This window comes from Taudactylus pleione, unplaced genomic scaffold, assembly GCF_031769625.1.
Source record: "Taudactylus pleione unplaced genomic scaffold, aTauple2 ptg000385l, whole genome shotgun sequence".
Lineage (NCBI taxonomy): Eukaryota > Metazoa > Chordata > Amphibia > Anura > Myobatrachidae > Taudactylus > Taudactylus pleione.
Genome location: NW_028284786.1, coordinates 1,068,655 through 1,095,528, shown reverse-complemented (window position 1 = coordinate 1,095,528; position 26,874 = coordinate 1,068,655). Strand labels below are relative to the sequence as shown.

At 43.0% G+C, this 26,874-nt stretch overlaps 1 protein-coding gene across 1 annotated transcript; it reads right to left on the bottom strand.

Moving 5' to 3' along the window:
• Positions 1-1,435: 1,435 nt before the first annotated feature.
• On the bottom strand, positions 1,436-24,939 carry LOC148507774 (protein kinase C delta type-like). The gene is made up of 9 exons (XM_088445613.1): positions 24,546-24,939; positions 9,290-9,390; positions 8,271-8,441; positions 7,986-8,077; positions 7,089-7,151; positions 6,737-6,875; positions 6,023-6,295; positions 4,251-4,650; positions 1,436-1,686 (listed from the first exon to the last, which is right to left on the bottom strand). Exons 1-8 carry the CDS (start codon positions 24,937-24,939, stop codon positions 4,372-4,374), a joined length of 1,512 nt encoding a protein of 503 aa, XP_088301739.1. The 3' UTR covers positions 1,436-1,686; positions 4,251-4,371.
• Positions 24,940-26,874: the final 1,935 nt, after the last annotated feature.

The window sequence follows — 26,874 nt, the reverse complement described above, 5'->3', positions numbered from 1 at the left end:
TGTCAATTTTTTTTGTAAATAACTAAAACACAAACTGTAGGTTTTATTTTTATATGGACACATATTTACCATGTTTTAGTTAAAACCCGGCCTCCACCACCCCTAAATAGCCGGCCAGTCACACGCCTTTGATATTTATTATTATTATTATTATTATTATTATTATTATTATTATAGTTATTAGTTTAAATAATCTCTCTTCTCCCCTGGACCCCCTAACTTCTCTCTGCCCTATTTATTCTCCCTTTAACCCCTCCCTTCAGCAATAATAGCATTAGTAGTAGTAATAATAATAATAATAATAATAATAATAAAACCCGGCCTCCACCTCCCCTAAATAGCCGGCCTGTCACACACTCCTTTGATGTTTATTATTATTATAATTATTATTAGCTTAAATAATCTCTCCTCCCCTGGTCTCCCCTAACTCCTCTCTCCCCTATTCACTCTCCCCTTAAACCCCTCCTTCAGCAATAATAGCAGTAGTAATAGTAATAATAATAAAACCCGGCCTCCACCACCCCTAAATAGCCGGCCAGTCACACTCCTTTGATATTTATTATTATTAGAATTATTATTAGTTTAAATAATCTCTCTTCTCCCCTGGCCCCCCTACCTCCTCTCTCCACTATTCACTCTCTCCTTAAACCCTTCCTTCAGCAATAATAGCAGTAGTAGTAATAATTAAAATAATAACAATAATAAAACTCGGTCTCCACCACCCCTATATAGCCGACCAGTCACACTCCTTTAATGTTTACTATTATTATTGTGATTAGTTTAAATGATCTCTCTTCTCCCCTGGTCCCCCATAACTCCTCTCTCCCCTATTAACTCTCCCCTTAAGCCCTCCCTTTAGCAATAATAGCCATAGTAGTAGAAGTAATGATAATAATAATAATAAAACCCGGCCTCCACCTCCCCTAAATAGTCGGCAAGTCAAACTCCTTTGATGTTTATTATTATTATAATCATTGATATTAGTTTAAATAATCTCTCTTCTCCCCTGGTCCCCCCTAACTCCTCTCTCCCCTATTCACTCTCCCCTTAACCCCTCCCTATAGCAAAATTAGCAGTAGTAATAATAATAATAATAATAATAAAACCCGGCCTCCACCGCCCCTAAATAGCCGGCCTGTCACACTCCTTTGATGTTTATTATTATTATAATTATTGTTATTAGTTTAAATAATCTCTCTTCTCCCCTGGTCTCCCCTAACTCCTCTCTCCCCTATTAACTCTCCCCTTAAGCCCTCCCTTTAGCAATAATAGCCATAGTAGTAGAAGTAATGATAATAATAATAATAATAATAATAATAATAATAAAACTCGGCCTCCACCTCCCCTATATAGCCGGCCAGTCACACACCTTTGATGTTTCTTTTTTATTATTATTATTATTATTATTATTAATAATATTAGTTCCATCCTAACTCATCTATCCCCGATTAAATCTCCCCTTAACCCTTCCCCTTAGCAATAATAATAGTAGTAATAATAGTTCAAATGATAATAAAAATAATAGGAATAATAATAGTAATAACAATTAAATAATAATAATAGTAATAACATCTAATGTATCTAAATTATTTGTAGAAAATGTAAAAATACAAAAAATATAAACATGTTTTAAAAATTCTAAAAACATAAACATGTTCTTCTTTTCTTCATCATGGTTCTGAAGTGCTGTGTAATAACAAAAAAAAAAGTAAGACTTTAATGTGTGTTTTCTATGGTAAAAAACACACACACTACAGTATCTTATTCTGTTTGTTGCTGTGTGATCCTGCACTATGGATGCAGAAGGTCTCCAACATGCATTGTCATCTCCTGCCAATATGTCTTATTTCTATACCCAGCACCCTCATCATTAGATCTCTCATATTGTGACTATTCATGATATTAATTATCGGGATTCCGACCCCGATAATTAACATTCTAACTCGATGCAAGCGTGGAGACAGCTTATCCGAAAATCAGCTGTCTCCCCGAACTGTTTCACTGTTCCTTTCAGAGCAGTGAGACAAGTGCACATGCGTAACCTACAGGTCACGCATGCGCACAAGAGCCCCGTCGTCTAGAGGAAGGAGTCGGACAGGGGTGGAGGGATCCGAAAGAACCCTCTTCGCTATACGGGACTCCTTCCCATAGGAAGGAGTAGGTTGCGAGCCCGGAGCCAGAGCACTTGTCATCTAAAGATGGCGAATACTCCTGCACTCAAGCCTTGAAAATATTGTATTTTCGGAGCTTGATTAATTCTGACCCCATACTAGTGTATGGGGACAGTGGCCCATTCAGCGAGAGGAAGGTAAGCAGGAGATATCACGGATACCTTCTTGATGAATGGCCCGATAACTTAATTTCTACAATTGCAGGTGAAAATGTTCATTTTCCCCTGCTTTTATAGAAATTAAGTGATGATGAATAGGCCCCTATATGATGAAACAAGGGATGCACAGGATGTTATTGTTCATTTACTTATTTAATCAGTATGTGAGTTAATATATTCCCTATCCTGCATTACCTAATATCACATAGACAGCAGGCGCGTTACCAAATGGGATAGGCCATCCCCTTCCCCAAGTTCAGTCATACATTGTGTGGCTGCACAGTAACTGGGTATGAGATCTTCTTACACAGTAGCAAACTGATTGGTGGATGGTGCTGGTCATTCACAAGATGGAGTAGCTGGAGGTCTCCATACTTTAATTAGTGAATGTCTGAAACTATCCACTAATCAGAGTGCAGGCTGCTGTCACATGGCCTGTACAGTGCACAGACAGACAGCAAGACACCACAGGAGGGGTAAGTTATTTAATTGTTTCACCCTACAGATATGTGATCTAATTTCATAATAATTATACCAATAAACTTTTGGAAGTGGGCTCAGGGCCTGATTCAGAGCCGCTCGTAAGCGGGCGCTCGTTCGCTCCGAGTGATGTTCACACATCTGCGCATGCATATGGGTTGTAATGCGCATGCGCCAACCAGTCAGTGCGGTCGGAAATCGTCTGCTCACAAAATAGCGAATGCCTGCTAATTTGAGTGACATGATGAGGCATTTGTGGGTGGTAACAGGGGAAGGTGCTTGAAAACTGGGAGTGGAGATCCGAACGCAGGCGTGCCATATGGTCAAAACGGGCATTTTAAGGGTGTGCATAATTAACAAAGCAGCGTCATCGACCACGTCACTTGGTTGTCTTTTAGTCTGAACTGCTCGCATGATTGCGGTAGGAAAATGCTACCAGAAGAATAGCGAGCAGTTCATACGCCTTTCGATGTACTCGATTAATCTAATAAATAGCGGAGATGACGTATGATGCGAGCGGCCAAGGGGCGTCTTTACAAAATAGCGAGCGCATGTTTTGTTCGCTCGCTCAGACATAGAGGCGTCAACAGACCGCAAAGAGCGAGCGCTCAATTTAAATAGCCAGCCCCTTTTTCTGAACGACCGTCCACAAATTCCAGCTCTGAATCAGGCCCTCAGTCCAGGGGCGTATCTATAATGGGTGCAGGCTGTGCGGGGAACATGGGCCCCTGGGTCAAAGGGGGCAACGCACTGCACACCCTGCACCCATAATATTACGTACCTCTCCAGAGTCGCACATCAGTGCGGGGGTCCTGCGCTGTAAAACGACCACGGTGGCCATTTTCCTGTTGTTTGCGCATGCGCAGTACAGGGAAAATGGCCGCCTCTGCAGTGCCCAGAGTCTATACCTCCAGCGCTGGCCGCGCACAGCTCAGTGCACTGCCGGCCGCCGGGCGGAGAGGAAGGGGCCTATGTCGGAGACTGCACACGGGCCCCCTCCTCTCTAGAAACGGCGCTGGCTCAGTCTCATAATTACTTCAGAGATCTCATTTTATATTATATTATATAGAAGGTAGATTTAAATTATATTATGCTGTATTATATTATGTATATTATATTGTGCTGCTAGAGATCTACGGTCTCATTTAGCATTATTGCAGAGATTGGTAAGGAGGGGAATATTTTACATTATAATGTCATCAGAGATATGGGGCCTGATTTTGAATTACAGAGATTGAAGTATGGGGTACTCTATATTAAAATGCCAACAGAGATCTCATGAACAACCATGGCTGTGTATGAATCTAATAATTAAGACACTTTCATAGAGGAGCTGACTATAAAACCTCAAAGTTCAATATTATCACCAGCATCAATCAACTGATTTGCTGAGTGACAGACATGAGCCCTGAGATGTATAAGTCACCCTCTTAGAATTTACCTTCTTCATCCAGCGAGAAGTCTAAACTATTCCTGCTGGGAGGTGGTGGCATAATCTGTAGAGCACATCCTCAGAGGTGACCTCAGAAGAATAGAAAAGAAAATGTGTTAAAATTATACTCTTAACTTATAAAGAGAATATACACATACAATATAAACATGAATACGAAAACCATCAGCTTAAAACCATCTCTTCGTTCCATAACCATCTTCCAGGTGTTAGGCCATCTCGCTCCATGCAGTTGGAAGGCTGGTGTTCTGGGGATGGTCCTCCAGTTGGAGCCCACATATGAGAACCCTCTGAACAGCTCCTGGTCCATTGAGCTCAGTGGTGTTATCTGAGCCTCTGCTGCTTCCATCTCCTCGATGTTACATCCTCTGGAGCTGTGTTCAATGGTGGGCTACAGGAAGAAGAGACAAATAAACATCCATGTACTCAAATCTGATTTCAAATTCATAAAAGCTAAAAGTGTTAGAAAAAAGTAAGATGTGACATGTATCTATGGATCCGCTGATAGCACAGACTAATGTAGTGTGGTTCTGCCTCTCTATAAAGGGTGCGGGGTGTGCGGTGCATATATTGTAGGCTGCAAAGTCTACTGGCGCCCAAACCATACCAGGGCCAAAAACTAGGATTTTTCACACCCGCGGGAAGGCAGTAATTTGGCCCCTCCCCCCAAAAAAAACAACAAAGAAGACATTTTTTTACGTGCAATGCATGTGCACTCCTGAAAAAATTGTGTTGTTTCATGTATTACATTACGCCACACAGTAACGCCCACAACACATTATACCACAGTAATGTCCCTTACAACATATTATGTCACACTAATGCCCCTTACACATTATGCCACAGTAATGCCCCTTAAACATTAAGCCACCTTAATACCCCTTACACATTATGCCACAGTAATGCCCCTTACACATTATGCCATAATAATACCCTCTTACACATTATGCCACAGTAATACCCTTTACACATTAACCCACCATAATGCACCTTGCACATTTATATCCCCCTTCCTTCCCCGAAGCCTCTCACCTTGTTCCCAGGATTTGAAGCCTCTCACCCTAAAATTTGGAGCTGCACGCCGCATTGGCAAGCTTGCTTTCCAGCTAAGGATTTGGGGCCACATGCCTGCATTGGCAGGCAACCGTCCACAGCCCTTGAGAGACAAACACCACCATCATTCTAATGCGATACCGGTCACGGGCAAATTAGAACTTGCAGACTGGCAGCCGCTGCTGATTTGCAGCTGGCCCATGAGTTCTGATTGGCTCTCAATTGGCGCTACAAGAGAATGATTGCAGCTCTGTGTCTCTGCAGGGCAGCGGGCGGCTGCCTGCCAGTCCTGGCGTGTGGCTCCAAACCCACACTAACAGCCAGGTACCTAGGCCCCCGCTCAACAGCTTGTTCTCAGTGCCCCCAAGACCAGCGTCAAGGGCACGTGCCCCCCTAGTAGCTACCCTGACCATACACCCTGCACCCATGTTCAATACTTAGCTCTCCGGAGTTCCATGTTGGCAGTGGCTGGACTCAATATAATAATGTACATGAAATCACTTACTACATATGGGTGCAATGTGATTGCATTTATTTCACTAGCTAAATAAAGCAGGTAATGCCACAGTGATCACCATGTGGATAGGCTGAGCGATGTCCTCTCATCATAAAATGATAGTTGACTTTCATCTTTTTATTATATTTGTAAATGACCCTTATTATCTTTAAATGCATTAATTGTGCAAAACTGCTTTTTTTCCTATACTTACTGGGTCAGGGACATGTGGTGGTGGGAGTCTAAGGGCTTCCAGCGAGACCCAATCCATACGCTGGAACAAAGGATGCTGGCGGATGTTTCCGGTGACTCCCAAACGCCTGGATGGATTTTTACACAGGAGCTGCTTAATGATGTCTTTAGCCACAGCTTCTGCCTCGTGGAACCGTCTGGGATGGAAGCGACGGGTTCCGGTAATCATTTCATTAATGATGACACCAAATGAATACCAATCCACTCCAGCGTTGTACTCCTCTCCTGCCAGCATCTACCATAAGAGAGATATTATAGCACATTGTTACTCTATCATTATCTACTATATGCATGTGTCTGTGTCTCATTGGCACTAGTTCTTTGCTATTATCATCCCACCTCTGTCAGTAGGTAACACTTTGGGTAGCATTCTATTAGCTGAGTCTTTGCCGCAAATTGCTTAAAGTGGCTAAAAACGTCACAACCGTGACTAGGAATGGTCATAATGTTTTATTTGTGTGTGGTGTAACCATTTTTTTCTCCATATGGAGAGTTTTTTCTATGTTTTAGAAAAGATTTTTACATTTTATGCCTAAAAGTGATGTATACACTGTATTTTGCAGTCAAAACAAATGGCAAAAAACATTGATTAATAATGTAATAAGTGTATGTGACATCTGCCAGGCGTAAGCCGGAGCATATGCTGCTGATAGTAATAATATATTATACCCCTCACCTCTGGTGCCATATATCCAGGGGTTCCAGCGTATGCTGTGGCTGTCTGGTCACCAAAGATGTTATCGATTGCCAGGCCGAAATCAGCAATTTTCAGATGACCAGACTCTGCCATCAGGATGTTATCTGGCTTTAGGTCTCTAAAAAGAAAGATTTATAATAAATGAGAACTGTTTTGTCTAGTGAGAAATATATACTGTACATGAATTACCAGTAGTATTACAGGAGTCACATTTTGCAGACAGCGCCACCTAGTGATTACAGTGATTTCAGTTCTTACTTTAAGCATAATAAGAAAGTGCACATCACTGTGACCTGATTATGTATGAAATTGGAATTATTAGTATAATTACCGATGGATGACACCCTTAGAGTGCAGGTGTTGTACACCACATGTGATCTCAGCTGCGTAGAACCTTAAAGAGAGGAAATGACTGTAACTTGTTGACATTAGAGAAAGGTAGAAAACCTGATATTCCCACTTACCCCCTCATGTCATAACACTGCCCCTGTCACATGACACCCTATTATCACTGACACATTCTCACAACTATGCCCCCACATGATCAGCACATTGACATATATGCAAGACATTCCATGATCTAATAGGCCATATGTTAGCAGGGCTATCAAGACAATGGTGGGACCAGGTGATATATAGGGGGTGTGGTCAAATCCCCCTGAAAAAAATTAGTGGAAAATACTATGTGCACCTGCAAAGGGGGGTGTTTATCCCCCTCGACAGCTGGCCCAGGCACCCTGCCAAGCCCCTCAAACAAGTCCAGGTCCCGGTAATTAGTATCTGCTCCCCCTTCTCTCTGTGCCCCTGCATGTTATTCTATCCATACTCACATTCCACATAAAGACTTAATTAAGGTGATCAGACCGTACCTTAATGAAAAGATTACATTGAACATTTGCCATTCTCTGGAGAGGATGGCCCAGGTGTATGGGATGGGGGCATGTACATTAAAGTCTGCATTTTATTTAAGTCTAACTCATTTCAATGCAGATGTAATGCAGCTCAAAACTGAGTATTATTATCTTAAACAAGCTCTATTGATAAGGACAAGGTACCCCAGTAATGTTAGCTGCTGGGCCATCTAGCATCCCAGCTTTGGGTAAAGGTGTAGGGGTAGGAAATATTAAGGGGAATTTACAAAAGGTGTACAACCCTTATACTGTCCCTATCTGTGCACACACTGTTACAGTTCATTTCAGTACATGTCTGTTGTATTTGAGGTGCTTACGTTGCGCTGGTGATGTCCAAGCGGCCTTTCCTCTGCAGGAACTGGTATAAGTCCCCGCCACTCGCGTATTCCAGACCCAGAAATAGATGGTTCTGTTTCATTGGACACACACAATAGTCATATAATACATTTTATTAGGAGAACATGGCAACAACTCCAAGTGAGCGAACTGGCTCATAGTAACATTATTACCCAAGAAGAGATGAATCCTGTATATGTTAGATGTGTAAATATAAATAAAGAATCCCAACTAATGATCCTTGACTAATAAGAAATACACTGTACCGTGGTCTGGAAGGCAAGGTGACCATGGATGAGGAAGGCACTACCAGACGCAACCTCTAGCACCCTGCGCTCCACAAACACCAGCTCCGGGTCCTTCAATAGCAGATTTCTCTTCCTGATGACCTTCACTGCCAATCGCTGACCAGTCAGAGAGTCCTCAGCCAGCAGGACCTACAGGTGATAGAGGCATACACACACAATCATATTTCTACTTACATTTTATTACCTCCATACGCATCCAGGTAGCTCCATATCTTTAGAGGTTAGCGGTATATTGTATTTCCAGTGTCATTAAAGTAAAAAAAAATGTCATTTTTACATATTATTTGATTCTATAAGAGTAGACTGTGGATGATGTTTCTGTAAATGACAATAGTAATATGCAGTCAGCCAGCACAGGAGTAAGGCCTACCCGGCTACTTTCCTGGAATGAGAATCCAGAATATTCCCAGATTAATGATGTGACTGAGGGTAATAGTGCCATTAAGTCCTGCCCCCACTGCAGGGCCGGATTAAGGGGGGGGGGGGGTGACGGGGTGGTTGTCCCTGGGCCCCACACACGGAGGGGCCCCTACACTGGATCAGTGTGACCCTGCCGAGAACAGGTGTCCAGTGACAGTGCCGCTGCATACAGCTCAAAGTGGCTCCCGAGTCTTCTTCTCACCGGCGCCACGTGACACATTACGTTCGTGACGTCGATTGGAGGACCAGGCAGCAGCTCTGCCTGGAGGAGGTCACGCCCGCACGCCGTCACTCAGATAAGTCAGCGGCAGAGTCTTTGGGGGTAGGAGGGCAGGAGGCTTAGGGGGAAGGGGGGAAGCTCCATGTGGCTTGAAGGGGCCCCCGCAATTTAAGGGGCCCCCACAAGCCTTAATCTGGCCCTGCCACACTGCTTTATGGTGATGCTTAATGACGTACATGGAGTGACAATGATAATATATTCATGATGCCTCCTTTACTACAATGTCTGAGTCACACAGTTGTTACCTGAGTTATGTAACCACAGTCACATGACTTACCTTCCCAAAGCTGCCCTGGCCCAGTAGATGGCAGAAGGACAGCCTCTTGATGTATGTAGAGACTGTTTCTCCAGGAGCAGCTTCCTGAACACCACTTCCTCCTTAAAGGGATAAAAAAGTGAACAATGTAACATTTACTATTCAGAGTTAGGGCTCTATTTATTATCATTAGTTTTACTAAAATTAAGTGAAAAAGGGTGTTTTCACACCCTTTTCACAATATTTTAGTTTCACCTAAAGTTACTACAGGGAAATTGGAGTACAATTCGTAAAATTCTACTCCAACCCCTACGTATCACTTATTTTTAGTAATCAGATCGCATTTCCCATAATTGGAATGGGAAATGCGATTTTGTGTGCAAGTTACTAAAAATAAATTGTGAAAAATATACCTGGGGAGGCCCTGTGATAATAACGCCACCTGGAGGTGGCATTATCCAGGGTCTCCTCCGGTTACCGGACTCCTGCTCCGCTCTAACATGCAGAGCAGAGCCCGGAGACGGCCCCAGTGATCAGCTGTGTGGTCTAAACAGACCACACGCTGATACACTGCAAAAAAAAAGAAAGGAAGAAAAAAAAATGTACTTACCTGAGTCCAGGGACCGGAGTTTGGGGCTCCGTTGATGTCCTCCCTCTGGTCAGCTGGTCTCCCTTACTGCACTGCGGCCCGGTCATCAGGTGACTGGGTCCCAGTGCAGTATGGGATGTCAGCTGACCGGAGTAATATCACACTACAATCTGCATTCCCAATGCAGATTGTAGTAAATAGAGCTCTTAGAGGCACATGTAAAATGCATGTACATTATTGTATTGTATTACACCATTATGTAACTGTAATGCAGTCAGAATACTGTTGTGTACAGAGAGAGCACATAAACTCAGCCATACAGAGGAAAGTGGGTCATCAATTGCTACTGTTGGAAAAATGGTCAGAGATGGGCTGTGGAGGGGTATTTGCACCTCAGGCTGGTGTCATATTGCATCACCTTGTGCCGGTCAGTTGCTTAATATTATTTGTATAATAGCTGGATGGGCTCACCATCAGTGTATCTGGGATATCCTCAGTGGGCCCCATTGCTTAACAATTTAATTGGCTAATATTTTACAAATATGACCCCAAAATTGTTGATTTTTTTTTTAAATGATCAAATTATGTAAATAACTATTTACACCTGATTTGGTAAAACACAATTAATAAATATGTAGATTATTAATGACATTATACTGAATAAGGGTAATAGTTCTTATTTACATAATTTGATTATTTAATAAATCAATAAGTTTTGGAACAATTTAAAAGAAGAGTTTTATACAGGTAAAAAAAACTTTATAGTGATATATAGTGTGTGTGTATATAATATATATATATATATATATATATACATACACCATTTTTATAACTGTACAAAACATAATTTTACTTACACTTATCAGCCCTGCAAAAAGCCAGCAGCAGCAGTGAGTGGGCAATCCTGCGGGGCTGGCCAGGTGAGCAGTGCATGTAAATGGGGAGAGACCAGAATACACAGCATCCCTGAGCCCCTTGAGCTCAGGCTGCAGGAAGACTGTTTTTAAGCAGGAGACTGAGCTATTAATTTTATTATTATTATGTGGGTTAGTAATTTAATGTTATTGGATAGAGGACTTGGCTATTTATTAGTGTGGAGATATTATTATTTAATGTAATGGGGATGTGGGCTGGGCTATTAATTTATTGGTGTGGTGGGGTAATCATTTAGCAGTGGATGGGAACTGTTCATTTAATGATGAGGGATATTAATATAATAGTGGCATCTTGGCAATGTCTATTCATTTAAGGTGGGGATGAGGGATATTTATTAAATATTGATGTTATTATGGGCTTTATAGGATGGAAGGTATATTTATTTATTGGGGATGGCTACATGGGATCAACAGTGGTTATGTTTATTATGTTGGTCTCAGAATGGGAGATGTGAAATGACTGAGCAGTGAGCGCTGTATACCGTGATCACTCGCACCGCCGGTATTCTGTGCTGACTGCCCCAAGTCCTGACAATGCGCCTGTGCTGCTGCGCAGTGTGTAACTTCCCGTATCCCCATACAACTGCATGCCTGAAAACTCTCTGTAACCCTGGTTGTCTCTAGAATATGTGTTATTTATTAATGGCAATGTGAAGGCACAATTGTCCCCTGTGGGCTATATTGCACTTTATACATTATGTTGTGTAGGAATAATGTACTATAACTGTGAGGGAGGAGTGCTAGTCCCTTATTTTGCCAGGGGCCTTCGTCATATAAACTCTAGGTGGGGTCAGGTAGGTATTTGAAGACCCCATAGCAAAAGTTTGAGAAGGCCCCTATGTAGCACCCAATGGCAGTGTATTACTGGCCTCCAGGGGTACAGGGGAAACCCCTGGTGGGCCCCACTGCCCAAGGGCCTACCCTCTTCTCTAGTGCTCAGGTTCCAGAATGTACACTTGAATTATTAATTATACATATGTTAAATTATACTGCACAGAACTATGATGTATTTTCTACAATGCATTGCTGTTATTAATCTTGTACATTATCTTGCATGCATTAGCAGTATTTACTATATAGATTATTCAAGGGACCCAGACCATGCACTCTTAATGGTTAGCCAAGTCTCTGTGGAGGCTGGCCACAACCCCAAATATGGGCCCCTATCACTGCATTCCCCCGGTGGGCCCTTCATGCTCCAGTCCGAGACTGCCCAATGGTAAAAAATATAACACATATAACTTTGACAAGGTAGATCAGCCCTCCTCAGCACTGGGTCCTAAAGCAGGTGTACCCCTTGCACCTATTGTAGTTAGTAGGGATTAGCACAAGATGAGAAGTCAAGGCTAAAGCAACATGCAGGGCTGGCACGAGGCATGTTCAACCATTGCAGTCAAACAGGGGCGCCACCCCATTGAGGGCGTACCCCTGCCAATCTTCCCGATTCTCAGCGGGACAGTCCCGTTTTTTGGGCACTGCCCTGCTGTTCAACCCGCGGGCCGAAGGGTCCCGCTGGTGGTCGGGAGGTTGGACACTCCCACCGCCGCAGCTGTGCCGGCCCCATAGAAAAGTAATGGACAATTCAGTGCAGGAAGAGGGCTGGGGGCAGCCCAGCTACTGAACGAGTGCTGGGCTTGCCCCCGGCCTGACGTTAAATGGGAGAAGTGCCATACAGGCACGTCCCCAATTAGTGTCACTTAGGGGGCATGGTCTATGATAATTAGGCCATGCCTCCTTTTTGGGCGCTCACGACTTCACCGAGCGCAGGGTGAGGGGCATCGTATTCCCTCTCCACACAGGGCGTGACACCTCCTCGAGCCGGCCCTGGTAACATGCAATAGTATGTGGAGTTGCAGCAACTCAAGTTGGAGCATATTACAGTAAACAGACCTAAATACATAAAAAACGCTATAAAGTATTCAGTTATACCCCATGTATTTCATTAATGTAGAGGTCAGATTGTATGCTGTGCTCCATTTTGTTGTGGCTAAAGGGTATTGACATTTAAAATACTCCCTGGAACTACAATGAAACATCTTACAATGGAATTGTTTCCTCTATGAGTAACAAGTAGATATAGCTTATTAGGAGCATCTCCACATAATTGTGGGCTATGCAGGGATTGTGCATATGTGTAAATACACCTGTATATTCAGGAGGATCTCTTGCACCAGGGAAAGGGCTGACACAAGTGAGAACTGAAAATAATGACATCTATGACGCCAAGCATACAGATTGTAGCAGTCCAGTCACAAGGATGCATACAACTCAGCGTGTGGGTGATATCTGTATTTAGGGCCTGATTCATTATAGATCGCTATTGCGATCGTAGCTGTGATAATGCATGCAGTTCTGCTGCGAAATATGCTAATGTTTGCAACCACTCAGCCAGCATAGAGACGCCCACTACCGCTTTCTCACATCCATAATACCTCTCAGTCCTGCGTATAAATCGGTAACAATGAGTAACATCAGCCCCTCACACAGAATTACAGCAGGTCTGACCTATCAAATTTTGCAATCGATAGAGGTTTTTAGCATAATCACGGCCAAGGTTATGGGCCTACCCTCCACATCCAGGTAACCTCTTTAGGGTAGGTCCCTAACATACTAGGGGTCAAATCCAGAGCGCAGGACACCCCCAAACTAGCCCAGTTAAGCCACCCTAGGGCACTGCCATAATAGGAAAAGTGAAGTGTAAAAGAAATAGTTAAGAGCAGCCACAGCTGCATATTATATATATATATATTCAGGGTGTGCAGTCCAGGAATCTTTCCTATATACTGAATCTTTCCTGTCTCAGGAATTGCAGGTTCCGTTGCATGCAGTGAGTACTCAGGCTGCATATGTCGTCACAGTAGCTAATGTATGCACACCCATGTAATGGCGTTCAAACGGACAGGCACACCTGGGTTTCTCTTACCACTCCCTCGTCACCACCCCCAAACACTGACATCCCATCACTCACTCTGCGATGGCTTTCTATCTGCGTGTGTAAATGCAATGCTAACCTTCACATGCGCACTGCGGTGCATACACATGCGCAGTATGCACCATTGACCGATATGCGTATGCAGTTGCAATTGCGATCCATGCTGTTTCAGGCCCTTAGTTCCATATATGCAATGCTGGAGCTATTATGGCCAACTCGCATTGCACTCTGCATTTAAAACCAGACACATGATCATTACCCAGCTGCATGCAGTCAGCTGTTATCATGCTAAGATTATGGTTTTACAGATGCAGCAAAGTTTGTTGCAGCAAACAGAATGTATTATGCTATTTATTCATATAACCCGGGTTACTGACAGCTTAACTCAGACCCTCCAACGCATACTTGTCTACTCTCCCGGAACTCTCCCGATAATCGGGTGCTGCTCCTGGCACCCCGCAAGACTAGGCAAGTCCCCCGGAATGGCCTCCGGCACCTCGCAAACCCACGAAAGTGGGCAGTCCGGGGGTGCGATGATGCGATTCTCATCGTCATCGTAGCCCCGCCCCCTGCCTTATAATGCCAGTAATATTAGCATTCTAAAGCGTGGGGGTTGGGGCCACTATGATGCAATCGCGTTGCCACACCCCCGCTCCGCCTACCTAAACCGCCCCCACCCTCTGCTGGACGGACCTGGAAGCCCCCTCCCGAAGCCCCCTGCAGAAAAGTCGGTAAGTATGCTCCAAAGTGACCATTCCATTAGGAATAAAATGCTCTGCTCCTGGACTTCCCTCTTAATTTATGATTACAGACACCTGTGCTGAAACACCTGTCTCATCAATTACCTAGTTCAGCACAGGTGACTGCAATCATACATTAGGTGGGACCCCAGGAGCAGAGCATTTTGTATCTAATGGAATAGGTCATGTTAACTATGATTCAAGATATCAGAGATTTAGTTGTGACAAACCATTTACTGCACTAAATCCTGCCCCATATGTAAATAACTGGATAAAACCACATACTCTTCAGTAGTAAACATATACCTATTGTAGTCAGCTGTAAGGTGCCCATGCAGGAGAGCACAATCTCTTTCTCATAGTAATTATGCCTGCTGCCCCTTTACATTAAGCATCCTATTTCCATAGCCATGTAACAGCACTGGGTGTGGTTATCATTATCTAGTCCCCTATGCCCGATATCCCCTAACAATGCATGATAAAAGGGAAATGCTGCATTTTCCATCTAGAAGGATTAATCACCCCCTCCCTCGGACACATACAGGGGTATTCAATATGGGAGCGATAAGTCCGTTTTTGCGTTAATATCGGAGGTATGACGTCATTATCGCAGGTTTTACTTTTACACCGTATTCAATTTCAGAGACATCGCATTTTTGAAAAGTCGAAGTTAAAAAACGGGGATAAGTTTTCACCATTGAATAGGTGTCGAAAAAAAGTGCAGAATTGGGGTTTAGGGGTGCAGGCTTAAAAAAAATAGCCTGCACCCTTCAGAAGGACCCCTTGAAACGATCTGTGTAAAAAAAAAAAAAAAAATCGGGACAGCCCAAAAAAAGCACTTGGAATTTGGGGGCCAAAAAAAAAATGTTGGGGAACAAAGTTGAAAATAAGCGAACTTGACTCTGGGGGGTCCCCAAGTATGCCACAGGTGTTTTTTTTCATTGCAGCTGCTTGTGCAAGTGGGTTTTTCACGATTTTTTCAAGTATGTTTAGCAACTTTAAAATATGCTGACCCCCATTTTCAAGTACCCCAAATTTGCTGGGCATAGTTATTTTTCCCAAAAAAAATTTCTAAATGCTCTTCTGCACCACCTTCTTCAAAGTCGCATTTATGCACTTGCCGCTGCTATTAGAAACCCAGACTTCCTTTAGGAGTTAAAAATGAGGGTACCCATAGTGATCCCCCATGTCTACACATCATTAGGGGGGTCCCTAGAATATTTCCCGAAAATTCCCGTTTTTGTTAACCTGTTAAAAAAATGTGTAAAAATTTAGAAAAAAAATGACATAAGGTCCCCCCCCCAAAAGCCAAACCAGCCCCAGGCTTGCCAGCCAGTGGTGGTTTCTAAAAATATGGGGAACAAAATGTGTAGGGTTCCACCGTATTTTAGAAACCAACACCAGGCTGCAGGGACAAGTGCTGGTTTTAAATATAGGGGGCAAAAACGACGTGGGGTACCCCCTATATTTAAGACCAGCACCAGATCCAACCGACCGGGGTGCAATGCCACAGCCCGGAGACCCAATCACCGGGGCTCCAGGTCCAAAGCATTACACCCCAAGTCGGTCAGCGTAAGCCGGTGATCTCGGGGGAGTCTGGGACCCCCCAAAAAAGGGTCCCCCCTCTCCCGAGCACCACAGGCTTACGCTGCAGCCTGGGGCTCATCCCCATACCCCTGGAGCGGTGGGTATGGGGGTAATAGGGGGGCCAAATAATGTAAAACTATTGTACTTTACAGTGGAACTACAAGTGCCAGCATGCCTGCCATTTTGCACTTGTGGAACTACAAGTGCCAGCAGACATGCGGCACCTGTAATTTCACTGTAAAATAAATAGTTAAAAAAAGACAAAACACACACACCGTGCCCAGTATAAGTTTATTACACACACCTACCCATTCACACATACTTACCTATACCAGAAGTTTCTGTCCCCTTGTCCAAGTAGAGATCCATGGTAGCTGGCCCTGCAAGGAAGATTTCATACTCACCTACATCCAGCGCTGGTCTCCGTAGTAGTCCATGGGATTTAAAAAAAAATAAACGAGTTACCCGATCCACGCTACTAGCTATGTGTATGTGTGTTGTCACACATACACATGGCTCCCGAATGGCCACTGCCGGCACCTCACGGGGCATTGCAGTCCCGTCAGCCAATCAGCGGCAGCGCTGACTGTAGAGCGCCCGCTGATTGGCTCCGGCAACTGACAGTTCCCACGTGGTGTGACTCGACCACGTGGGAACTGTCAGTAGCTGGAGCCTATCAGCGGCAGCGCTACAGTCAGCGCTGCCGCTGATTGGCTGACGGGACTGCAATGCCCCGTGAGGTGCCGGCAGTGGCCATTCGGGAGCCATGTGTATGTGTGACAACACACATACACATAGCTAGTAGCGTGGATCGGGTAACTCATTTATTTTTTTTTAAATCCCATGGACTACTACGGAGACCAGCGCTGGATGTAGGTGAGTATGAAATCTTCCTTGCAGGGCCAGCTACCATGGATCTCTACTTGGACAAGGGGACAGAAACTTCTGGTATAGGTAAGTATGTGTGAATGGGTAGGTGTGTGTAATAAACTTATACTAATCACGGTGTGTGTGTTTTGTCTTTTTTTAACTATTTATTTTACAGTGAAATTACAGGTGCCGCATGTCTGCTGGCACTTGTAGTTCCACAAGTGCAAAATGGCAGGCATGCTGGCACTTGTAGTTCCACTGTAAAGTACAATAGTCTTACATTATTTGGCCCCCCTATTACCCCCAAACCCACCGCTCCAGGGGTATGGGGATGAGCCCCAGGCTTCAGCGTAAGCCTGTGGTGCTCGGGAGAGGGGGGACCCTTTTTTGGGGGGTCCCCGACTCCCCCGAGATCACCGGCTTGCGCTGACCGACTTGGGGTGTAATGCTTTGGACCTGGAGCCCCGGTGTTTGGGTCTCCGGGCTGTGGCATTGCACCCCGGTCGGTTGGGTCTGGTGCTGGTCTTAAATATAGGGGGTACCCCACGTCGTTTTTGCCCCCTATATTTAAAACCAACACTTGTCCCTGCAGTCTGGTGTTGGTTTCTAAATACGGTGGAACCCTACACATTTTGATCCCCGTATTTTTAGAAACCACCACTGGCTGGCAAGCCTGGGGCTGGTTTAGCTACTGGAGGGGGACATTATGTCATTTTTTTTCTAAATTTTTACAGATTTTTTTTACAGGTTAACAAAAATGGGAATTTTCGGGAAATATTCTAGGGACCCCCCTAATGATGTCTAGATATGGGGGATCACTTAGGGTACCCCCATTTTTAACTACTGAAGGAAGTTGGGGTTTCTAATAGCCGCGACAGGAAAAAACACCTGGCAAAGCTATTTAAAAACACGACTTTCTTTTGCAGGCAAAAACGGGGTTACCCATAGTGATCCCCCATGTCTGGACATCATTAGGGGTCCCAGGCATATTTCCCGAAAATTCCCGTTTTTTTCCTTAAATGGGGTCAAGTGGCATTTTTAAAAAAACAGGGATAATTTTTCAAATCACTATAGCAAGTGAAAAAAATGCAGAATAGGGGTTTGGGGGTGTAGGCTTATAAAAAATAGCCTGTAGTTTTGGGAATGTCCCCTTAAAAGGAAATGTTAAAAAAAAATGTCCCCATAAAATCGGGACACCATTACAAAAAAAAAAAAATTTGGGGGGGTTAAAAAAAAAAAAATTATGTAAAAAAATTACCAAACTAACGAAATTATTTCTGGTGGGGTCCCCAAGTATGGGGCAGGTGTTTTATTCATTGCGCAAAGTAGCGGCAGGTGCACAAATGCAGAATTTTTAATAAACTTACTTTAGGGACATCAAAATATGCTAGTACCCATTTTCATGTACCCCAAATTTGATGGGACCACTTAAAAAAATGAAAAAAATAACCTAAGTGCTCTTCTGCAACACTTCTTCAATGTTGGGAAAAAAACACCTGCTGCGGCTATTTAAATCCCCGACTTTCATTTAAAGGCTAAAACGGGGGTACCCATAGTGATCCCCCATGTTTTTACAACTTTAGGGGGGTCTTACAAATTTTTTATGGAAAAAATCGTAACTTTACGCAAATCCAACTTCGGAGGTTCCCGTTTTCGATAATTTTATATTGAATATGGGGATAAGCGGGAGCGCGCCCGATACTTTAACGCAGAAAAAAACTCCGATATGAAACGTTAACTTCGGCAGTGAAGTTAACGTTTCATATTGAATACCCCTCTTAGAGGGGTATTCAATATGAAAGGTTAACTTCCCTGGCAAAGTTAACATTTCATATCGGAGTTTTTTTCTGCGTGAAGGTATGGTGCGCGCTCCCGCTTATCCCCGTATTCAAAATAAAATTAACGAAAACGGGAAACTCCCAAGTTGGATTTGCGTAAAGTTACGAATTTTTCCTTAAAATAATTGTAAGACCCCCCTAAAGTTGTAAAAACATGGGGGAACACTATGGGTACCCCCGTTTTAGCCATTAGTTGAAAGTCGGGGATTTAAATAGCCGCAGCAGGAGTTTTTTTCCAGACATTGAAGAAGTGATGCAGAAGAGCACTTACGTTATATTTTTTCATTTTTTTAAGTTGTCCCATCAAATTTGGGGTACATGAAAATGGGTACTAGCAAATTTTGGTGTCCCTAAAGTAATTGTTTTAAAATTCTGCATTTGTGCACCTGCCGCTATAAATCTATTCTAGAAAACACCTGCCGCATACTTGCAGAATAGCCCTGAACCTATTTCCCAATTGTTTCCCTTTTTTTTTTTTTGCAACCCAATTTTTAAATTCATTTTTTGGGGTGTCCCTGTTTTTTTTTTTTTTACTTTTTTTGACACAGTTCTTTTTTAAATGTCAATCTCAGGGGTGCAGGCTATTTTTTTTAAGCCTGCACCCCTAAACCCCAATTCTGCACTTTTTTTCGACACCTATTCAATGGTGAAAAGTTATCACCGTTTTTTATCAAAGACTTGTCAAAACTGCGATAGGTCTTTGAAATTGAATAGGGTGTAAAAGTAAAACCTGCGATAATGACTTCATCATTGCAATATTAACGCAAAAACGATGTTATCGCACCCATATTGAATACCCCTCATAGTGATTGCATTATGGCTGGTGGGGCAATTTAAGGCTAGGTGGTGCTAGGCAGCTGCAGAGGTGAAAGGACTGCAGATGAATAACATAGGGATAAATCACATACCTACAGTATAACCTAAGGCCATCAGGTTGAGGGGGAGGATATACAGATTGAGGGGACATGACAGCAGAAAAGAAGCTACAGAAGGTCACTAAGGGTATATCTTCAGTTGAGCCATGGGCAGGGCCGCCAACAGAAATCTTGCGGCCTGGTACACTGATATCTCTGGGGGCCCCCCTCGACCCCCCTCACCCACACATATCTCCCCTGCATTTCCCAAAACACGTGTTACAGCTATACATTGAACAGAGATACCCCCATATATATATTAGCTATACACTGAACAGAGATACCCCCATACATATTACAGAGACAATCAGCCTTTGTCACCCCTGTATTGCCACATACTACTGCAAGTCATATGTTGTAGAAGTAACCACATTATCATCTATAACTTGCCCAGGACCCCACGATAGACAGATAGAAAGATAGATAGATAGATAGATAGATAGATAGATAGATAGATAGATATAGGAGACAGATAGATACAGTCAGGTGCATAAATATTGGGACATTGACAGAGTTTTCATATTTTGGCCTCTATTCACCACCACAATGGCTTTGAAATGAAACAAACAAGATGTGCTTTAACTGCAGACTTTCAGATTTAATTTGAGGGTAATTACATCCAAATCAGGTGAACAGTGTAGGAATTACAACGGCTTCTATATGTGCCTCCCACTTTTTAAGGGGCCAAAAGTAATGGGACTATCAACTCAAAAGCTATTTTATCGACAGGTGTGGGCTATTCCCTCGTTATTTCATTAACAATTAAGCAGGTAAAAGGTCTGGAGTTGATTCTAGGTGTGACATTTGCATTTGGAATCAGTTGCTGTCGACTCTCAATATGAGATCCAAAGAGCTGTCACTATCAGTGAAGCAAGCCATCATTAGGCTGAAAAATCAAAACAAACCCATCAGAGAGATAGCAAAAACATTAGGTGTGGCCAAATCAACTGTTTGGAACATTCTTAAAAAGAAAGAACGCACCGGAGAGCTCAGCAACACCAAAAGATCCGGAAGACCACGGAAAACAACTGTAGTGGATCACAGAAGAATTATTTCCCTGGTGAAGAAAAACCCCTTCACAACAGTTGGCCAAATCAAGAACACTCTCCAGGAGGTAGGTGTATATGTGTCAAAGTCAACAATCAAGAGAAGACTTCACAAGAGTGTATATAGAGGGTTTACCACAAGATGTAAACCATTGGTGAGCCTCAAAAACAGGAAGACCAGATTAGAGTTTGCCAAACAACATCTAAAAAAGCCATTACAGTTCTGGAACAACATCCTATGGACAGATGAGACAAAGATCAACTTGTACCAGAGTGATGGGAAGAGAAGAGTATGGAGAAGGAAAGGAACTTCTCATGATCCAAAACATACCACCTCATCAGTGAAGCATGGTGGTGTTAGTATCATGGCGTGGGCATGTATGACTGCCAATGGAACTGGTTCCCTTGTATTTATTGATGATGTGACTGCTGACAAAAGCAGCAGAATGAATTCTGAGTGTTTCGGGCAATATTATATGCTCATATTCAGTCAAATGCTTCAGAACTCATTGGACGGCGCTTCACAGTGCAGATGGACAATGACCCAAAGCATACTGCAAAAGCAACCAAAGAGTTTTTTAAGGCTAAAAAGTGGAATGTTATGCAATGGCCAAATCAGTCCCCTGACCTGAATCCGATTGAGCATACAATTCACTTGATAAAGACAAAACTGAAACGAAAATGCCCCAAGAACAAGCAGGAACTGAAGACATTTGCAGTAGAGGTGGCAGAGCATCACCAGGGATGAAACCCAGCGTCTGGTGACGTCTATGCGTTCCAGACTTCAGGCTGTAATTGCCTGCAAAGGATTTGCAACAAAGTATAAAAAAGTAAAAGTTAGATTTAGGATTGTTTAGTTTGTCCCATTACTTTTGGCCCCTTAAAAAGTGGGAGGCACATATAGAAACCGTTGTAATTCCTACACCGTTCACCTGATTTGGATGTAATTACCCTCAAATTAAATCTGAAAGTCTGCAGTTAAAGCACATCTTGTTTGTTTCATTTCAAAGCCATTGTGGTGGTGAATAGAGGCCAAAATATGAAAAATCTGTCAATGTCCCAATATTTATGCACCTGACTGTATGAGATAGATAGTTAGATATATAGATAGATAGATAGATATGAGATAGATAGATAGATAGATAGATATGAGATAGATAGACCATTTTAAAGCCACCCTCTGCTTATACCCATTTTTTTATATTATATATATTTGGCAGTAGCAGCACAGTGTTTTTGTTTTAAATAATATCCCATAATATTCTACATGTAAATCCAATGCAAAACTAATTAAATTAATTGATTTTGCTTACCGCATCTCACAGTTAGTGCGTGTTTCAGTCAGCTGCTGCGCTGCCATTCAGTGACTGTCAGATGCTATGGACTGGTTGGGACTGCCAGCCAGGGAAGGTCAGGTGTCATAGATAAGTGTCATAGATAGGATTCTGTAGTGTGGAGGGACTGGAGTGGAGGTGCTGCAGGGCTGCATATGGACAGTGCATATGGATTAGTTTTGCATTGGACACCATTACTGGGGGGATAGCTACTAGTGGGGGCACCATTACTGGGGGGGGGCTACTACTACTGGGGACATCATTACTGGGGGGTAGCCACTACTACTGGGGACACCATTACTGGGGGGGAGCTAATACTACTGAGGACACCATTACTGTGGGGGACTACTACTACTGGGGACACCATTACTGGGGGGCAGCTGCTACTGGGGGCACCATTACTGGGGGGGAGCTACTACTACTGGGGACACCATTACTGGGGGGGAGCCACTACTACTGAGGACACCATTACTGGGGGGGAGCTACTACTACTGGGGACACCATTACTGGGGGGGACTACTACTACTGGGGACACCATTACTGGGGGGGAGCTACTAGTACTGGGGACACCATTACTGGGGGGGACCTACTACTACTGGGGGCACCATTACTGGGGGGGAGCTACTACTCCTGGGGGCACCATTGCTCGGGAGGAGCTGCTACTACTGGGGACACCATTACTGGGGGGCTACTACTGGGGGCACTGCATCGGGAGGGTGAACCTCTACTGGGGACTACTACTGGGGGCACTATATAAGGGGCTTACTACTAGGGGACCACTACTGGGGGCACTAATTAGGGAGAACCACTACAGGGTGCCCTGTATAGGGGGATCGCTGCTGGGTCCTGCATAAGGGGGACCACTACTGGGGGCACTGAATAAGAGGAACTAATAAGGGGCTGCATAAGGGGGTCCACTACTGGGGCATTGCATACTGGGGGTACTGTATAAGGGGAACTAATGGGGGGCTGCTTAAGGGGGACCACTACTGGGGGTACTGTAAAAGGGGCACTACTATGGGCCTGCATAAGATTGACCACAACTGGGGACATTGTATACTGGGGGTACTGTATAAGGGGCACTACTGGGGTTAAGGTGCATATGCAAAGGAATGGTCAGAGTTACGATAAAGGGGTGTGTCATATTGACATGCCCCGTTTTTAAGTGACCACGCCCATTTTTCTGCCAGTTGTAGCCTTCCCAGTGCTTCTCTGGCTTGAATACATACTGCTTACCTTCCCAACATGCTCCTCCATCTCCAAATTGGAGTTTCTATAGAGGAGTGTATAAAGAGGCGCAATATGAAAAAGCTCAGGGATGAGCTATATATATATATATCTATATATATATATATATATATATATAAATGCATTTTTTACAAATCTGTGTCATTATACTGCTGGGAACAGCTACAGGGACTGATTGTACAAGATCCCTCTATCCTGGTTGTTTTCAGGCTGAAAGAAGGATTTTTCTTCATATGACACTATTCTGAGATGACATTATATAAAATAAGCGTCTACACCTTTATTTAATGTTTTGATGCTTGATGAGTTGCAAAAATGTTAAAGAGCTGTAGGGAGCAATGGCTTCCGCTCTACAGTGTGATACTGTGCGAGCTGGTATTAATGGAGAAGATAATTGCGTTATCTTCTCTGGTAACACTTTGCTGTATATTGGGAATAGTACTGAAAAATGTGGTAACACTCATATCCGCATTGTTTAGTAGAAATTTGTTTGCTGAATAAAGCCCCAACTGTGATATTTTTAGGAAAAGCAACAGAGATCATTATCTACGTAAAAAAAAGACTAATAACAGACAGTCCTAGGTAGTCCCTTGAACAGCAAAGTAAATTTTTGGTATTTATTAATGCATATGTTAATCCATATAAATTAAGGTTGTTTATTGATTAGGCACATTTCATTACTGTGGTTCTTTTTCATAGAATATATGAAACTCTTTTTCTTTATATACTACACTTAAGCAAATTCTCGTTGGAATTACCACAACCCCACTAATGGCAGTATATCACCTCACTAGTGGTTGGCCTTACCCCTAAGTGGGACCCATGATTACATTCCCTTTAGGGGCAGTAGATGTAGTCTTGGACCATGCTAACTTGAGCAAGCAGTTAGAGACCCAAGAGATGGAAAATAACAGATAAAGAAGACTTTTAGCCAAATTAAACACATATTTCTAATTATATTCATAATTTCAGCTGCAAATCCTAATATTGTTATACTGCATGTGATGGCCATAAATGATTACCTCAGATAATATTGAATAATTACTTCATAAAGGTTATCATATTTACCACCAGGCAAAAGGTACATAATTTGTTGGATGTGTGATTCTCATAGGAAATGGGTGTGGTAATTGTGGATAATGGGAGTGGTCTAAACTGTCCAGATTGTTTTTGTTGTTTTCTTGTAAGGTTTGTATTATTCTAGTCTACTGGTTGTCATGTCTAATATATTGATACGGCCATACCTGCTCGTTCCTGTCTCCTTCTAGAGTCACCAAAGCGAATGACCTCCCCAGATGTTTTCCTTCTCTTCCTGTCTGCAATCATTCCACTGTCTATGCCAATTTCTTCTATCTGATCCTCTCTCTTCCTCCTCTTATCACTCTTTTGGCTGGTATAATCCATAGAAAAAAATTCCTGGCTCCCATCATCAGAGCTGTTTTCCACATGCAGGCACTTCTTCCTTCCTTTCGTGCGAGACTCGGTGGAAATCCTCTTTTTGGCCTTCTTGATCGCCCAAGACTCCTCCAAACTGTCAGATATCTTTCTTTTCTTCAAAGCCATCATCTTCTTTCTTCTCTTGTAGATAGAAAACTCCTCATCCTCTGAGCTCCTGGCTTCCTTCAGATGTGACGCCATCCTGCCGACAGTCCAACTGTCTCTGACTCCCAACTGCCACTCAGAGTTTTGAAAGTAAACAGCAGCAGGTGATCATGTGACAGCAGCATGGCAGCTGATGATGGCACCAGCTATGCTTTACCAGACAGCCCATCACTATAGATGATGCCCATCTCATGTAGCTACATTGTAGCTGATACTGTTACTTCTCCTATTACAATCAATTGATGTTGACAAATGCTTGAAGTTACAAATCATGGTAATTAAAAAAAACATTAATTCATATACATTTTTGAGCTTGGAAGAGGGCCTCTGTGGCATCACTGACAAATCTCCTTGCTGGACTGACGCAGATGGTGTATCGCTTGTATCTTTTATCATGGATGCTGTTTCATGCTGACTAACTATAGAAGGCTAGCTTGTATAGTAAGGAATTTAACCTTTCAGACCTAGAAATTGAATAAATTATAGAGGCTTAAGTAGAAATACGTATCAGCAACAGCATGACGCACAGTCACAGTGTCCTCTTTAGGGCCATATTCAATTTGAAGAGAAAAGTCAGAGGTTGGACTTTTCGCCATCATCGCCGTTTTTTGCAGGGATAACGTATTGGGCATGTGCCCGCTTATCCCCGTATTCAATTTGGATCCGCAGAAAACTGGACCCGGTGGAAAGGTAAGTATCGAAAAGTGCTGTTTGTTTTTGGGGAAATCACGCTGTCACCCCCCAAAAGATGTTCTGACATGGGGAATCGCTTTGGGTACCCCCGATTTGGCCTGCTGAAGATAGTCTGGGTTTTTACATAGCCGTGGCAGGTGCATAAATGCGCCTGTGAAGAACTAGTGAAGAATAGCACTTAGCTCTTTTTGGGGAGTAAAAATAACAATGCCTATCAAATTTGGGGTACATGAAAATGGGTACAAGCTTATTTTTAAGTCCCTAAAGTTATTTTTTTAAATTCTTCAAAAATGCACCTGCCGCTACCAGCTGCATTCTAGAAAATGCACCTGCCGCTACCAGCCGCATACATGGGAAACCCCCCTGACTCATTTTTGGTAGTTTAAAACTTTTTCCCCAATATTTTTTTTTTCACCCCCAAAATGAAAGTACATTTTTTGGGGTGTCCTGAGGATTTTTTAAAAATGTTTTTTGACACAGATGACTTTTAGGGGACACTAAAAAGGCTTCAGGCTATTTTCTTTTATTCTGCACCCCAAAACCCCAATTCTGAACGTTTTTCACCATGTATTACATGGAGAAAACATATACCCATTTTTTTTACAAAGACTTTTCGCCCTGCGAAAAGTCTTTAAAATTTAATATTGGGATAATTGAAACAGGCGGAAATTACGTCATCAGCGATAAATTATCGCCGATGACAGACTTTTCGCCCCATATTGAATATGGCCCATAGTTGTTGTTGGTGGTAGAGTTTTAGAACTATTCTGCTGGCTGCACCTGAAAAACTCTTGAAAACAAAGGGTTACCCGGCAGTCATTTCTCATCCCAAGGGTCTTTTTCCTCTAATATTGATGACAACAGTTTATTTTGTAAATAGCCTATACAGTAGTTATTATATTACTCATAAACATTTGACCTTCAGTTACCAGTGGTACACGCAGGGTGGTGCTTATGAGCACCCAAAACTGTAAGACGCGAGAGCGGGTATCATATTATTAAGCCCTGGACCAATATGATGTGATTCCTTTCCTGCTAGGGAGAGGAGCCTAATGACATGGTGCCTGGACCTGTCTTCATCTACAACCCACAGCTGCTGCAAGGTATGTGTGTGTGTGTGTAATGCATATGCATGTTTGTGTTTAGATATATATGTGTGTATGTGTAATACACTGTACACGTGTGTGTATACACATATGTATGTTTGTATATATATATATATGTCTGTTTGAATATATATATATATATATATGTGTGTATATATATATAACTATATGT

Coding starts and splice junctions, on each gene's coding strand:
- LOC148507774 (XM_088445613.1), bottom strand. CDS start 24,939: ATGGCGTCACATCTGAAGGAAGCCAGGAGCTCAGAGGATGAGGAGTTT. Junction 8,442..9,289: donor GCCAGGGCAGCTTTGGGAAG/GTAAGTCATGTG, acceptor TATCACCTGTAG/GTCCTGCTGGCTGAGGACTC. Junction 8,078..8,270: donor ACCTTGCCTTCCAGACCACG/GTACAGTGTATT, acceptor CCAATGAAACAG/AACCATCTATTTCTGGGTCT.